We start from the raw sequence: 16,225 nt of genomic DNA on the forward strand, positions 1-16,225 counted from the left end.
GACCGAGACTGCCGGGCGACCGCAGCGTCTCTTTTTTTTTTAGCGAATGTTGGAACACAAACATTTAAGCGATTAACGGACTTATAACCCAACGAGGACTGACGTGTTTTGGATTAATTTTTTAATTGTTCATTTTGGCAGCATAAGGATATTTCTCTAGAGGTAAGCGGTGACTTTAAATCCCTCATTCGAGGATAATGGCTCTGTTGTTGATTTTACTGGGCTTAGCGGTTAGCCGACCATGCTATCTAACCTTTTACTGTCTTATTAAAAACACCTCTTGTATAAACTTATTGTTCTGTTAATACATGACAGTTGCTGGTGTGATTCATATAAAGTCACGAAGCGTTTATAAGTGATCTAAAACGCTGCGATTTGGTCCCTGTAGCCTTTATTAGCCTGGCTAGTCCTCCCTGTGTGCTAACTGAGACAAATACTGTTTATGTTAAGCTGCAGCGTGCTGCTATTATAAGTGTAGTAACGTGACAATTGCTGTTTATTTCCCTCTTAATAATAAGATGCGTGCAGCATGCTGTTTGTGGGTTGTTTGTATTTTAATTGTGAGGTTGCGGCCTCGTTAATTGCCATTGAATCAAATGAGACAGACTGTCTCAAACAGGACTGACCAGCTAAAGCAGTAATATCAGATATGCTTATGGATATGATTGCTTTGAAACATAAAGAAGCTTTATGTCATCAATGCCCGTGTTTTTGCTATGCTACACGTGGGATTTAATTTTAACCTTCCTTGCTCGCAGACGCATTGAACTTGGTAGCGTGATCATCACTCTGTTGTGTTTACAAAGCTACTGTGGTTTGCCATGGATATGGTACGGTTGCATCATTGTTGCCGGCTAGTTTAGGACTGAATTGTGCTTTAAGGTTTTTGTTGTTGTCTACCCGTAAAGTTCCCCTATCGATTACTATAATTGGGATTAAGTTGCAGTTGGTTGAAGAATCAGAATGAGCTTTATTGACAAGTATTCTCGCGTACACAAGGAATGTTTTTTTTGGTGATAGGAGAAACAAGTGCACACAGAACATTACAGTGAGATACAGAATATAATCCTAACCCTAAAACAAGGTAAGAGTATAAACAGACAAACAAATATAGGACGTATAACAGAATGGCGTATGTACATGTGCAAGTGGAAATGTATGTGCAAGGTAGGGGTATGTACAGATATTATGTGAATTTACATATGTACATGAGATATGTATTTACATTATTGCACTATGGGAGAGTCCTGAGGCAGTTTGGAAAATCTCTCTACCCCTTTTTCTCACTTAAACACACAGCTTTTCTCTCTTCCCTCTTGTGCCACCAATATGTCTACTAATTACATAAAAGCTACACAGTCATAATTGTGGTGACCATCTGTCCAAGTGTAGCAGACAAGAAGCCTGATTGTTTATGTTGTGTGTAGGAGCTTGTGTATGTGCACTGAACTGAGTGTTTTCAGTCTTCACATTCTCTCCCTCAGTGTTCTTTCTCCATGTCAACGCTGGTACTGACCTTTGTGCATTTCTAGATTAGCATGTTTTGGATTTAGATGTTGCAATTGCTTCTCATAGACTAATAGTCATTTTAATATTTGAGCTACTTTGTTTTTTTGTTTTGCTTAGTTTTATTTGATGTATTTTATACATTTGAAACTATTTGCATAGTGTCCAGGATTCTGTAGTTTTCAGTACAGTACATAATAGCATGCTTGCAGAATCGACATGTCTCTTGATTGACAGTTGTGGCCTGTGACGCTTTTCCTGTTTGGTCACACATCAGACAGAGTGGGTGTCATTTATTAGCACTTCTACACTTTGACTGCATAATAGCTCTTGAATTTTCAAGATGCACAAAGTCTCCACCCCCTGTCTGCACTCCACATACATAAATAGAGATTCACGCACTAATACACAAAATGCCACAATATGATGATTATGTCTAGATCCATCCTGCTGTCCCACAGCATCAGTCTGATAATGGTTATACAGAAGGGATGTGTGGAACGACTAATTTCACTGACGTTTAAATGAAAATTTTGAAGTCGACTAGTCTAAAAAGAAGCCAACTTTCAGAAAACGGTAAAAAAAAAAAAAAAAAATATGTGACCCGATTAAGTATTTTAAATTATTCCAAATCTGACACTAAATTCCACTGAAAAGGGGCATTTATCTGTGACGTGCTGGCCTTGAATTTTGATCATTGTACATTAAATATAGAACATGACACGCATTCACTGAATCAACGTTAACGTTAGCAAATATTTAACAGGCATATTTATTGAAAACAATTGAATGAACAGTGCAGGACCAATAAAGCAACGCAGCCTGTTCTAAACAGAATTCACTAAGTAAAAGTTACTTAACACATTAAAACAGTCAGTACATTGTTGAAAATAATTAACAGGTAGGCTAAGCCAAATCTACAAGAGAAAAAATATGCGCTGAAAAATTGCACGTATTTCATGACTTGCAGTCGTACATTAGCCATTGATCAAATATGACAGCTGTTCATTAAAGAACATTAACCAATAACAGTTACGATGAAAAAAAAAATAGCTATAGGATAGAAAAAATAGGCCTGTGATGTAGCCTACAATAAACCTAATGTATTCTAAACATGATGTGCACACAGAATAAAAGATAGTTTAACCCTTTAAGCAGTCTCGTTGAAAATGGCCTTAATCAGCAAATTAAAAAATGGCATAACTAGCCTAAAACAGTCATTTTCTAGGCTACTTAGTCAAGTAGAAAAATTAACGTGTCAAAATTAACACGTCAACATGGTCACCTGAGGCGGCTATCCTGCGCTTGAAAAAGCCTGCACAGTGGAAAACATACATATAACGTACAAGCACGCACAGATTTAAAGAAGACTCAAATATAAAAACATCCATAGGGACTTTCAAACATTTGGAAATCCGATTCCCGCACCACCGAAGAGATTTCATAACTACTTTGCCGAGTTTGCTGGTGTGAAATGAAACTTTGTATCTGCTCCAGATATCCTATTTTTAAAATAATATTTGTATTATTAATTCTATTTAAAATATGTAACCTTAATATGACTTAAGCGCAGCTGCTGTAAAAATATAAAGCCAAACGTAAATGTGTAAAAAATTATTATCAGTTTAATGGGGGGAAATATTAACCGACTAGTAATTCCAGTGTCAACTAGCAGCATCAGAAACATTTAGTCGACTAGTCTCGCACATCCCTACTATACAGTAGCTGCAGGTTACCTTAGCAGCCCAGCCCAGTGCTCTCTGCATATAGAGTTACGGCATAGAGCTCTAATGGACTGTGCATCAAGAAGATATCTTGGAGCAGGAGATAATGGATGGGATAGAATTGCTAATGAAGTGTGCATATTCTGCTTCATTTCCCCCTGTTTGTCTTCAGATGGAAAAGCTTCTGTTTCCCTTTTAAAAACGATGTACTAAAAACTGAAAAGTTTTCCTTTTGCATTTTTGAAAAGTTTTGCGTACACACGGATCTGCGAAAACGACTAAACATGCTGTATTATGCATGCCAGGCCAGTAGTTGGCGATGTCACTTTGTAAAGAAACACTACGCGCCTGCGCACATAAGCATTCTTCCACAGAGCTGTGAATACAAACAATGAAGATGGCGAAAGCATCGAGCAATTTTGTCTGGACGGACGATGAGGCTGCTTTATTACTGCAAGTCTTGAGCAGCACAGACACAGTCCTGTAGTCCGCCATTGTAGTTTTGAATGTCTCGCACGTTGTTTTGAAGTACTCACGCGCATGCCTATAGACTGAACACGTAATATACGTGCGCATGACGTCATCGTTTTCACTGATTTGCATTTTTGTATGTTTACACGGAGACGATAACGCTGGAGTCACTCAGCACGCCCTGGATTCGAACTCGCGACTCCAGGGGTGGTAGTCGGCGTTTTTACTCGCTGAGCCTCCCAGGTCCCCCTCTTCTACTAACACTTATTAAGCATTTGGTCACTGAAGACACAAGTTTATGTTTAGAAAGTGGAATTTTCCCCCAGTCATCCATTATGTAGGTCTTTAGATGCACAATTGTACAGGGTCTTCGTTGCTGTATGGTGTGCTTCATAATGCACCACACATTCTCAATTAGAGACTGGTCAGGACTGCAGGCAGGCCAATCTAGCACCCACACTCCCTGCTTACACAGCCATGCACTTGTAATCCGGGCAGTATATGGTTTGAAGTTGTCCTGCTGGAAAATGCAGGGACGTCCCTGGAAAAGACTGTGCTGGATGGCAGTATATGTTGCTCCAAAATTTGTACATATGTCTGCATTCATGGTGTTCTCACAGATGTGCGAGTTAACCATGCCATGGACACCCCCCTGGCCCATACAGACACTGGCTTTTGGACCTGACACTAATAACAGCTTGGATGGCCCTTGACAGCTTTGTTTTAAAAAAAATTGAAATGTGTGCTCTTTAGACCAAAAAACACAGTTCCACTGTTCTACTTTCAATCTAAGATGAGACCGAGTCCAGAGAAATCGGCAGCACTTCTGGACAGTGTTGATGTAGGGCTTCTGCTTTGCATAGTAATATCTTAACTTGCATCTGTGGATGCAGCGGCGAGTGGTGTTGACTAACAAAGATTTACTAAAGTTATTCCAAACCCATTTTCATGATATCCATTACAGATGAATGCCGTTTTTTAAGTTCAGAGATCACTCGCATTCAGAAATGTTTTTGTCTTGCCCTTTAGGCACTGCGATTTCACCAGATTCCTTGAATCTTTTAACTATAATGTGCACTGTAGGGGGTGAAATGCCCCAATTCCTTCCAGTTTGTCTTTGGGGAACATTGTTTTCAAAGTGCTGGATTATTTGCTAAAGCATCTGTTGGCAAACTGACAAGTCTTGAATGATCCTTGCTCTTGAAGGACTAGGCTGTTTTTGGAGGCTCCTTATATACTATGACACGATTGTCTCACCTGTTTAACATCTCCTGTTTCACATTGTCTTGTTATTTCAACTCATAAAATTGTTATTAGTCTTAAATTGCAATCATCTGATTTGAAATTACTGTACATTTTCAAAAAACAATGAAATTCACAAGGAAAAACTTCATATAATGTGTAGTTGTTCTGCTTTCAATAGCAAAGGGTGAATATAATTTACAAATCACTCCTTTTTGTTTTTATTAGCATTTTTTATACTGTACCAACTTTTTCAGAATTGGGGTTGTATATGAAATATAATATCTTATTTATTGATTGAATACATTATTTGTTGATTTTTAAAAAGCCAAAATGTGATAAATGAAAAAGTAATAAAATATAATTATTAAAATTTATATTTTCCTAATGTTAAAAGGTCCCCTGTATAATTAACAGCATTAGCTGGGAGATTGTTTCTTTTATGTAAGCAAAAGGGACATTATAACTGAAATAAACCCATATGAATCGATATTGATTCGAATCGAGAGCTTGTTAATCGGAATTTAATTGAATCGGGAAATCTGTATCAATGCCCAGCCCTACTGGACAACTAGTTGTTAGTTACTCATGTACAGTGAGAGACACACTGCACTGTAAAGGCGTGTGTCTCGTGCGTTTCATGTGGGGTTTCATTAACTCACGGAGATGGAGAAATGAGCTGCGTGTCATCCGAATATTCAGCCGCTGTCTTCCACTGGCTGCTCATGGGCGTGAGCAGTGCGACAAAAGCTGCGCTCTGCATGCGGTTAAAAGAATAATTCACAGAAAAATGAAAATTTGCTGATAATTTACTCACCCTCACTGTACTTTTTAACTACAAATGTTCACTTCTGTACATCTCTGTGACATGCACCCTATGAGACCAGTGCATCAGTCAAGTTTTGAGCAATAAATTCCCCCTTATGGTCCTCTGGCAAATATGCTGTTTCCAAGCATTTACTCTTCAGATCCCATTCGCCGTCAATGAAATGCACACTTAAGCTTATGTACGGGTCACATGTGTGACTTGACCAGATGACTGTGGTTGTTACAAAGTATGAGACGGTGGACAGCTCTTTCTCTACTGCTTTCCTACACTCTGAATAAAGTTCTGGAATTGCAGTCTTTGTAAAATACTTGCGGCCCGGGACAACATAGTGGAGATCAACCATGCTAAGAAGTCTTCCGAAGCCTGACTCACCACGCTGAGTGGCAGCATTTCTTTCGCAATGTAGAATGCTATTGCGTGGGTTATATCATTGTATTGTTTGAAGGATTTCTCATAAGGCATTGTTGCCGAGTACCTCTCCATCGTGGACTGCTTGTGTGTTGTTTGTTGAGGTGAGGTAGATGTAGGTTGTGGCGGACGACATGCTGCATATTCTAAAGGGTGGAAGCAGTTAAGGTGATGAAATAAGTTGCTTGTGTTTCCGTACTTGGCCGGGACTTTTTTTTGCAAAGCTTACACACAACGGTGTTCTGATGTTGGTCAGACGTAATGAAACCCAAAAACTTGTCCTTTTTTTTTTTTTTTATTCACAATCTCCTCATCGCCGGCAGGTACGGCACTCATTTACGCATGTGTTCGTGTGTTCTGATGTCATGTGGCGATGGCGCAACCGAACCCCACAGTAACGCAACTTGTTATTGGCTGTTTGCTTGTCACTCATAGCACGCTCCTTTATCAAGCCATATGATAGGCTGTTTATGATCCAGGGACGGCGCACGCTTGAGGGTTGTTCATGCAACCAAACTTCATGTCTATTTACATTTTAATGCATTTAAGTGAATCTATCGAGTGTTATATCGAAAATGTTTTATATTGTTATCGATAGAGGTGTACCGTCAATAAATACAGATACTGTTTTATCGCCCTGTCCTACCACTCCACAGATTTCATATTAGCAAACTATAGTTTTGGCAAGTTGTTTAGGACATCTACTTTGTGCATGACACGTTTAATTTTTCCAACAATTGATTGCAGACAGATTGTTTCACATTTGATTGACTATATCACAATTCCAATGGGTCAGAAGTTTACATCCAATAAGTTAACTGTCTTTAAGCAGCTTGGAAAATTCCAGAAAATTATGTTAAACCTTTAGACAATTAGCTTCTGATAGGAGGTTACTGAATTGGAGGTGTACCTGTGGATGAATTTTAAGGTCTACCTTCAAACTCTGTGTTTCTTTGCTTGACATCATGGGAAAATCAAAAGAAATCAGCCAAGACCTCAGAAAAAAAAATTGTGGACCTCCACATGTCTGTTTCATCCTTGGGAGCAATTTCCAAATGACTGAAGGTACCATGTTCATCTGTACAAACAATAGTACGCAAGTATAAACTCCATGGGACCACGCAGCCATCATACCACTCAGGAAGGAGATGCATTCTTTCTCCCAGAGATGAACGTATTTTGATGCGAAAAGTGCAAATCAATCCCAGAACAACAGCAAAGGACCTTGTGAAGATGATGGAGGAAACAGGTAGACAAGTATCTATATCCACAGTAAAACAAGTCCTAAATCAAATTAACCTGAAAGGCTGCTCAGCAAGGAAGAAGCCACTGCTCCAAAACCACCATAAAAAAGTCAGACTACAGTTTGCAAGTGCATATGGGGACCAAGATCTTTTTGGAGAAATGTCCTCTGGTCAACTGTTTGGCCATAATGACCATCGTTATGTTTGGAGGAAAAAGGGTAAGGCTTGCAAGCCGAAGAACACCAAACCAACTGTGAGTTATGGGGGTGGCAGCATCATGTTGGGGAGTGGGGGGGGGGGTGGGGTGGTATTTTGCTGCAGGAGGGACTGGTGCACTTCACAAAATAGATGGCATCATGAGGAAGGAAAATTATGTGGATATATTGAAGCAACATCTCAAGACATCAGCCAGGAAGTTAAAGCTCAGTCGCAAATGGGTCTTCCAGATGGACAATGACCCCAAGCATACCTCCAAAGTTGTGGCAAAATAGCTTAAAGACAACAAAGTCAAGGTATTGGAGTGGCCATCACAAAGCCCTGACCTCAATCCGATTTGTTAAATGAAAACTACTTCATCTTATATAATTTTCTCTGTATTTAGAACTTGACAAACAAAGTTAAAAATAAAATAAACACTTAGTTTTAAGTCAACTTAAGCATAATACTCAATTTCACATTATGCAACATTTCAGTCTGATATGTTGTTGACCAATATTATAATTTCCTAAAAAAAAAAGCAAACAAAGAAAATATTACATAATTTTAGTAAAAACAAAAATCTTTACTCAATCATGAACTTGAGCTGCAGTGCATCATCATTAGAGTTTAACATGATCTCATGTTGCATTAAACAATATTCAACAACGGAAATTTGTCAATTTTTTTTTTTATTGTCGAAGTTGTCTAACGTCGACTAATTATTTCAGCCCTACATTAGAGCCCTACTTAAACACTTAAGCAATGCATACTTAATTGAGAAACACTTGAAGGAAACATGAACATCTTATTTGATTATTTACATTGAAATTTAACTTTACATATGCTAAAGAAGCGTGTTAAATAGCACATTACCATATTAGCACATTTTTGCTGTGGTATTGAAATTGGGATTGAGAACCAAAATATTTCCATGGAATTTGTACAGACTACTGAAATTTAGTATCGTGACAACACTAGTTGAAACAGTATTCATTTTCTTCATCTCAGACATTATTTGTCCTTTACTTATAGACAAGACTTTTCCACTGTATTAGTGCAGACAAGTCAGTGAGAAATTTCAATGAGCATACCTTTTAACTGATTTTATAGAAAAGGCCGCCTGCAGGTGTTTTGGTCCACACTATGACTAAGGCAGGACTTTGCAAAACCCATTTTTCAAGCGTGACCCCTCATATCTGCCCTTTCTAATGATAATGCAGGAACACTGGAACAAAAGACTTAGCAAATGGCCTTCAGCTCTTATACTTTCAAAGGCTTTCATGTGTTTTGCAATAATAATCAGCTTCATTGTATTTAACAGCTCCATGTTTAACAGGTATTTTACATATAAGAGAAAAGACTGTTTTGGATCAGAAGATACTAATGACTAACACCTTTTACAACAGAAACTCTCAAGGAGATGTGATGTAACGGCCAGTATTTTCGGTAAGAGGAGTCACAAACGCAGCCTTGTGGAATTTGTTGTTTTGGTTGTCTTGTTATCACTAGTTTAAATCTACAGGGCATTTTTTGACGGGGTTCAAGGACCAAAGGTCACACAAGACAATTGGAGCCCTGTAGTGACCTGCTGAAAACAGTAGTGATGATCATCTTCCAGGCCTTAATGTCAGTTTCAAGAGCAGAAAGGTCAGGTTGTTTTTAACAGCCTCATTCTAAGCATGTGGGTGTGTGCTAGGGTATTTTGGGTAGCTGTGAGAGCCTGGTGAGTGGTAATACTTGGTGGTAAACATCTTTGTGCCTGGTATATGATGTGGGATGTGATGTCTATGCCCTTAGCTTCTGTATAGCAAGACTGGTGATAATGAATTTATTGTAATGTGCCACATTCTCACTCTCAAAGATTTTTTTTTTCATTGCAGTGCATTGAACTGAAAATTTCACTCCATCCTCATGTTCTTCCAAACCTGTATGACTTTCTTATTTCTATGAAGCACATAAGATGTTAGGCAGAATAACCATCTCAGTCACTGTTCACTTTCATTGTAAAAAGTTTCAATGAAAGTTAATCGGTACTGAGGCTAACATTCAGCCTAACAACTCCTTTTGTGTTCCAGATATTTGGCAGAATGTTAGTCTCGATCATCATTCACTTTCATTACATCATTTTTTAAAAAAAATTTTTTTTTACATACAATAAAAGTGAATGATGAAGTCATATGTGTTTGGAACAACATGAGGGTGAATAAAGAATGACAATTTTCTTTTGTGGGAGAATTAACCCTGTAATGTGCTTGCAAAGCTGCATTATTTTTTTTTTGTTCCCTCTGAGGGTTCTGCGGTTTTATTGGTGTCGTTTACGAGTGCCTTGTCTACCTGTCAAGTTGAGTGTTTGGCGGTTGGCGGCTGCCGTAGCAGTTCCATGCTGTAAAGTCTCTTTGTCTGAGCTGCGTGAGTAGAGGCAGAAACAGCAGTAGGAGGAGGAGCTGTGCAATCTGACACTGCTGGGCACATGAACAGGTCCCACCCCTTCTCCTCAGGGAGAGAGAAAGCGAGCGAGCATGCTGACTTCAGTCTGACATTTGACTCCTCAACCCACAGGCAGCAGTGGTGACTGTGCAGGCGGTACTCTGCCTCGTCCGTCTCTCCCTTCCTTCTGCGGTCATTCTGAGAGTTTACTTCTCTGTGCAACATTGTTGTCCTCTCTCTGGTTTCTCCTCTGGAGAGCTGGTGGGAAACTCAAAGTCCAGGGAGTGGTCTCTCTAACACGGATCCTAGAATGTGCTTTAAAAGGGGGAGAACGCGAATCATCTCGGCTCACCCCCAGTATTTAGCCTTTTTCCTCTTTCCCTGGACTGCTTCTTAAGTCTCCAGCCAGGCGCTGGGAGCTGGATCTACGTGTAACATTCCTGGATTACTTCAACTTGTTTAATTTTTTCACCTTTTGCTCCACCAACTTTCTTTGTATCCCGGACTGTACTTTTAAGGAGATGTTTTATTACCGCAAAACGCATATCTCCTGTTCTACATTGAGGAATCAACCAGGTGGTTGCTAGAATTAGTTCCGCAAGTCCAGGTGTTTATGAAAGACTCATCCCTTCCTCCTTTGGGGAGGTTGGGGGTGGGGATAACTTACCACGGCCCGGGGCGACCTGTTGGAGCTGTTTTTCTATCTTACACCAGTTTTGAAATAAGACTAAGAAAACTAGGGTGAAACGGGAAAGGAGAGGCCCTTGCTTATGGGTTCTTTTGTTTTCATGGAAAGAGCATGATGATTAATCAGTCTGCTTCCCATGTCTGCCACTGTTAGGCTGCAACCTGTGTACTCATGGAAGGGCATGCTCAAGCTCTTCTCTTGCATAGCGGTCCGAACTGCTAGTAAACCTAAAGGTAATGGCAACATGCTCTCATTATGGCTTGCATGCATACTACCCACTCACCTATGTGAAGCAGGCCATATGCAATGGCTCCGTTTCGTTCACGTCATATTTACTGTGTTAACCCCAGGCTTACCGCTTTTGTTTTTATATGAAAGAAGGCAGCCCATTCACACAGTTTGTTTTCTTAAGGCCTCTGGTTACATTCCTGGGTTTTCTGCTCCTGACAAAGAAGGGAAAGTTGTCTGTTTTGAGAGACAACACTTGCTATTTTCTTTCCTCTCTTGGCATTAAGGTGCTGAGATCTCTCCCATCCCTGATTTTTGTTTTCTTTGTCTTCATACGTGTTTGTAGAAAGCTTGAGTTTATGGTGTGGAAGTAGGGCTTCAATGGAGCTGTCATCAGATCTACAGTGTGCAACCGTGCATTGTCCCAGGGTCTTTCACTCCACTGTGTTTTTTCTTTTTTCTTATTCTATTCACTTTCTTGGTACTTTAGTAGTGTATACTGGGTACATGTATGTGGTTTGGGTTGGTGTGGGGGGTTGAACATTAAAGTGAGACCGTACATTCAGGGCAGGCTGGGACTTGTCTGCCTGCTCAGGCAATACTGACTCACAGGCTGTAAGATTACATGTGTTTATGTGACCTGTGCGTAATATCTTGATCAAATGTCTCTCAATTTGACTCTTTTTACAACTTGTCCCGGACAGCAGTGAAGTACTGCCCCACACCCGTCAATCAACCTCTGCGCTAAAACAAGAGTTTAAACTTTGCCGGTTACGAGCAGATTTGAAAGGAAAATCCATCTGAATGGAAAATTTGAAAAAGCTAATACATAAGCATGAAAACGTCACGTATCTTCAGTGTGCCTGATATCAACATACAGGCTTGGACATAGATGACAAGCACGAACATCTGAAACTCCTTTAATACAGGCACTCCATTAAAATAACTAAGAATTCTGCTCAAATTTTGCGTTTGTGTTTAGATTAAATTTGATCTGCATCTGGGAGAAACAGCACGCCGGTTTTATTTGCGCTTTATTAGTCTTTTACCAGTTTTTTGGCGGTTTTGTGCAAGTGTTGTATTCATACCTGTTTACATTTCTGCGACAAAACCAGAGAATAATAAGTCTCATGTAATTGCAGGTTTCTTACGTTGTCAGATTTTTTTAATAAGCTTGTTTTTGTTACTAGGGTCTTGCTCAGTGTCACGCTACGTGTTGTCTGGAAGAGGTGCAGCTTCGCTGTTGCTTTTTTTTTTTTTAAGTTTCTGCATCTTAAATTCACCGATTTGCGTGGTGATGTCGGTGTAAATAAAATGCCATGTTTGATGTACTGTAGCTCCGTGACATGACACCGTTGTTTGGCAAATTCGACAAGCTGTAATTCTACAATCTACTTGCCGTTTGCCATCGATCTTCATGTCTGTGTACTGTAGATCTGTTGCTCTGTTGTTCTGTGAGAGCTCAGCGCCGCCTCTCCGGGGAGGAGACTGTTTCTGCAGCTCTCAATGTTGTGCTGCTTGGTTTTAATTAGGGATGTGTGCTACGACTAATTTGACTGTTGTTTAAACAGAAGTTTTGTAACAGACTTGTCTAAAGAGAAACCAACCTTCAGAAAACAGTAAAAAAAAAAAAAAAATTTTTTTTTTTTTAAAAATGACCCATTTAAAATACTTAATCTATTCCAAATCCGATGCTAAATTCCACTGAAAAGGGGCATTTATCTGCGACGTGCTCGCCTTGAATTTTGATCATTGTACATTAAATATAGAACATGACACGCATTCACCTTTAACAAATACAGGTTTATTTATTGAAAAAATTGAATTAATAGTGCAGGATCAATGGAACAACCCTAAAAGCCTGTTCTAAATGGAAATCACAAAGTAAAAACATATTAAAACAGTCAGGACATTGTTGAAAATAATTAACAGGTAGACTAATCCAAATCTACGAGAGAGAAAAAATTTGCTGAAAAGTTGTGCGTATTTCACGACGTGCAGTCGTGCTTTAACCATTGATCTAATATGACAGCTGTTCATTAAAGAACGTTAACCAATAACAGTTACGATATAAAAAAATAAATAAATAAAAAAAAGTAGCTATAGGATAGAAAAAAAATAGGCCTGTGATGTAGCCTACAATAAACCTAATGTATTCTAAACATGACGTGTTGTGCGCACAGAATAAAAGATAGTTTAACACGTTAAGCAGTCGTTACCTCATAGAAAATAGCCTTCTTAATCAGCAGATTAAAAAAATGGCATACCTAGTCTAAAACAGTTATTTTCTATTCTACTTACTCAAAAGCATACATTTTTTGATGAGTAAAATTAACACTTCGACATGGTCCGGTGAAAGATGGGACTTGACTCACCTGAGGCGGCTATCCTGCGCTTGAAAAAGCCTGCTCAGCGGAAAAATAACGTACAAGCATGCACAGATGTAAAGAAGACTCAAATGTGAAAACATCCTTAGGGACTTTCAAACATTTGGAAATCCGATTCCCGCACCAGTGAAGTGATTTCACAGCTACTTTGCTGAGTTTGCTTATCTAGCGAGAGGACATTTTCCTGCACGCACCACGAGAGAGAGGGAAGAAGCACATGCAGCCTGAGATGAAATTAAACTCTGTATCTGCTCCAGAAATCCTTTATATATATATATATATATATATATATATATATATATATATATATATTTGTGTTATTAATTCTATTTAAAATATGTAACATTAATATGACAGTAATTTAAGAGCAGCCTATGTAAAAATATAAAGCCAAACGTAAATGTGTAAAAAATTATTATCAGTCTAATGGGGGAAATATTAACCGACTAGTAATTCCAGTGTCAACTAGCAGCATCAGAACCTTTTAATCGACTAGTCTCGCACATCCCTAGTTTTAATTACACTATAATGTGTTTATGGATCGTACGATACATATGGTATTGTATATTGGGCGTTGTATCGGACGATACCATACAATATTTTCTTAAACCCCTACTATTGACTGGTCCACCTGATTTAGGCTTCTATACCTCTTAAACTGCTGAATAATTTCACCAGTACTTAAATGCACATTGATCAGCCTTCCATTCTGAATGACATCTGATGAAATATTGAAGTGTGGCCTAATGTGGAGAAATCAGTGCTAAGCCCAGCTGGTATTGTGCATTAGTGCATAACTATGTGGGAAGGTTGTTGCATCTAATTTAATAGACTTTGCATTAGAAAATCTAAAATGGAGTAAAGCTGTATTCTAAGGGGCAAAAAAAAAAAAAAGCAAGTCAGGTGGAGTGATGCTTTTATGTGCAATGTTGCTCAACATCACAGTATGAGGAAATATCTTTTCTTGTTCTGAACCTCAACTGTTCCATGCTGATAAATCTTCTGTTAAAATAATTTGTTGTTCATTCGCTGTAACAAAAACAAGAGACTAAACAGAAATACTCTACCAATAGGAAAAAAAATTGCAATATGTGTAACTTTTGTGGAATGTGCCACAAAACATTCGACTCCACTAGTTGAACTGAAGAACACCAACGAAGATCAGAAATAATAAAACACAAAGTTGGATTGTTGAAATGTCAACATGTTAAATTGGAGCATTTAGAAATGTTATGCTAAATGTTTTGGGCAATTTTAAAGTCATTCTGATCTCCGGTGGATGTTTGATTGCAGGGTTCGTGGATCCTTAAAGTCTTAATGTTTTAAATTCAGTTTTCCAAAATGTAAGGTCATTAAAAAGTCTTAAATATCTTGAATGATACAACTAAAGTCTTAATTATCATTTAAAGATGTCTTTAAATTTGGAGGTGGAAAGACAGGATTCCTGATATGACCTAATGTGATAAACTTCAAAAGAATACGATTTAATTAAATAAATGCATGCACTACATCCTTCAGAGTGAAAACGTGGCACTGTTGTATTTTCTCCAAGCACGTGGGGGCTTGTGAGTGTTTCCAGCTGTTGCAGTTCAGTTCGCAATCATTAAGCCATATCGGAAATTTATGACAAGCAATCGCTAATGATCATCTGTTGATGATTATATAGTGTTGATGAAATATGCTAATGTTTATTTTTAATTGTTTATATTGTAATACATTGTAGTTTATTGTAGGAGTATACATTTTATTTTTTATCTGTTTGAATGAGCAGCTAGAAGCAGTGAAGCGCAAACATTTCAAAATAAGAGTCTCTGGTGTATTTCAGCCTTTAAAGTTAAAAGTTCAGCGCTATGAATCAAATCTATTTTATTATTATTTTTCTTGGTTATTAGTTGCACCATAAACTGCATCTGGAATTTAATTCAATTTGAACTCTTGTGGCCTCTGTCTGGCCCTCCCCATCACAGATGAAGTCTAAGAACATTTAATATAGGCTACCAATTTTAAAAACTATTGGCAGTTTAATTGCCTTTCAGCACATTATCATATTATCATATTAGTGAAATCCAATATTGGTCGACCTCTTATTTGTATTAATCTATATAATGGTACATAACCAATTTTAATGTGATACTGTATATATGTGGAAAACATGTCTTGAGTGTTTTAAACTTGCATATAGCCTACCATGTTTTACTGACAAGCAATGTTAAGGCCATGTTGAATGTGTGCCCCTGCCTGTTTAAGTAAGAGTCTGTGATACATGATTTATTTTGAGATTGTGTGGGTTTGTTTTTGTATGGGGATACATTATTATTTTGTTTGTTCAGGTCTTAAAGTCTTAAATTTGATTTTAGAAACTCTGCAGCAACCCTGGGTTGAAAACAGTGGCTTGTAAAACTTAAGCAGTTGCTATATATGAAGTTGCAAGTTTAATCTTATTGGGTGAAGCTACTGAGATATTATGTTTGCTGTGGTTCACTTGGACTCCCTGTACTATGTATATATATATATATATTAGCAAAAAAACTAACCAAACACATTCTCTGTCTCTCTCTCTCATTCCAGAGGTCAACACATTTCAAGGAAAGAAGAAAGACGTACTTGGGAATCATATGGACGAAGGCAAGTGTTCCGTGTTATGTTCTCGCTGTTTGAGTTCTGTTGTTCTATTTTCAGTAAAAGTAACATTTTAAGTTATCCAAACATAGTTCTCTGCCAATTTCCAGGCCTTTAGAAATGTAGGTTTGCTTAAACTTGCAACAGTGATAGGATTTTCTTGGCCGTGATACTTCAATTCATGTTCATGAGAATGTGGAAAAGAAGTGCCTTCAGTGGAGATAATAGGGTAATATATGGGGAGAGATAGATAA

General features: G+C 38.3%; 1 protein-coding gene across 2 annotated transcripts in view; it reads left to right on the top strand.

Moving 5' to 3' along the window:
* The window catches only part of LOC127417412 (E3 ubiquitin-protein ligase Siah1), a 32,479-nt gene continuing 16,254 nt past the window's right edge, over positions 1–16,225 (top strand). Inside the window, exons 1-2 of one of the 2 annotated variants that reach the window (XM_051657452.1) lie at positions 1–162; positions 15,921–15,977. In XM_051657452.1, the coding sequence (XP_051513412.1) occupies positions 15,968–15,977 (10 nt within the window). In that variant the 5' untranslated portion in view covers positions 1–162; positions 15,921–15,967. Of the gene's footprint in view, positions 163–10,153; positions 10,971–15,920; positions 15,978–16,225 lie in introns of those variants that run through there. The other variant, XM_051657451.1, reaches the window with a different exon arrangement.

The sequence above is a fragment of the Myxocyprinus asiaticus genome, chromosome 26 (assembly GCF_019703515.2).
Source record: "Myxocyprinus asiaticus isolate MX2 ecotype Aquarium Trade chromosome 26, UBuf_Myxa_2, whole genome shotgun sequence".
NCBI lineage: Eukaryota > Metazoa > Chordata > Actinopteri > Cypriniformes > Catostomidae > Myxocyprinus > Myxocyprinus asiaticus.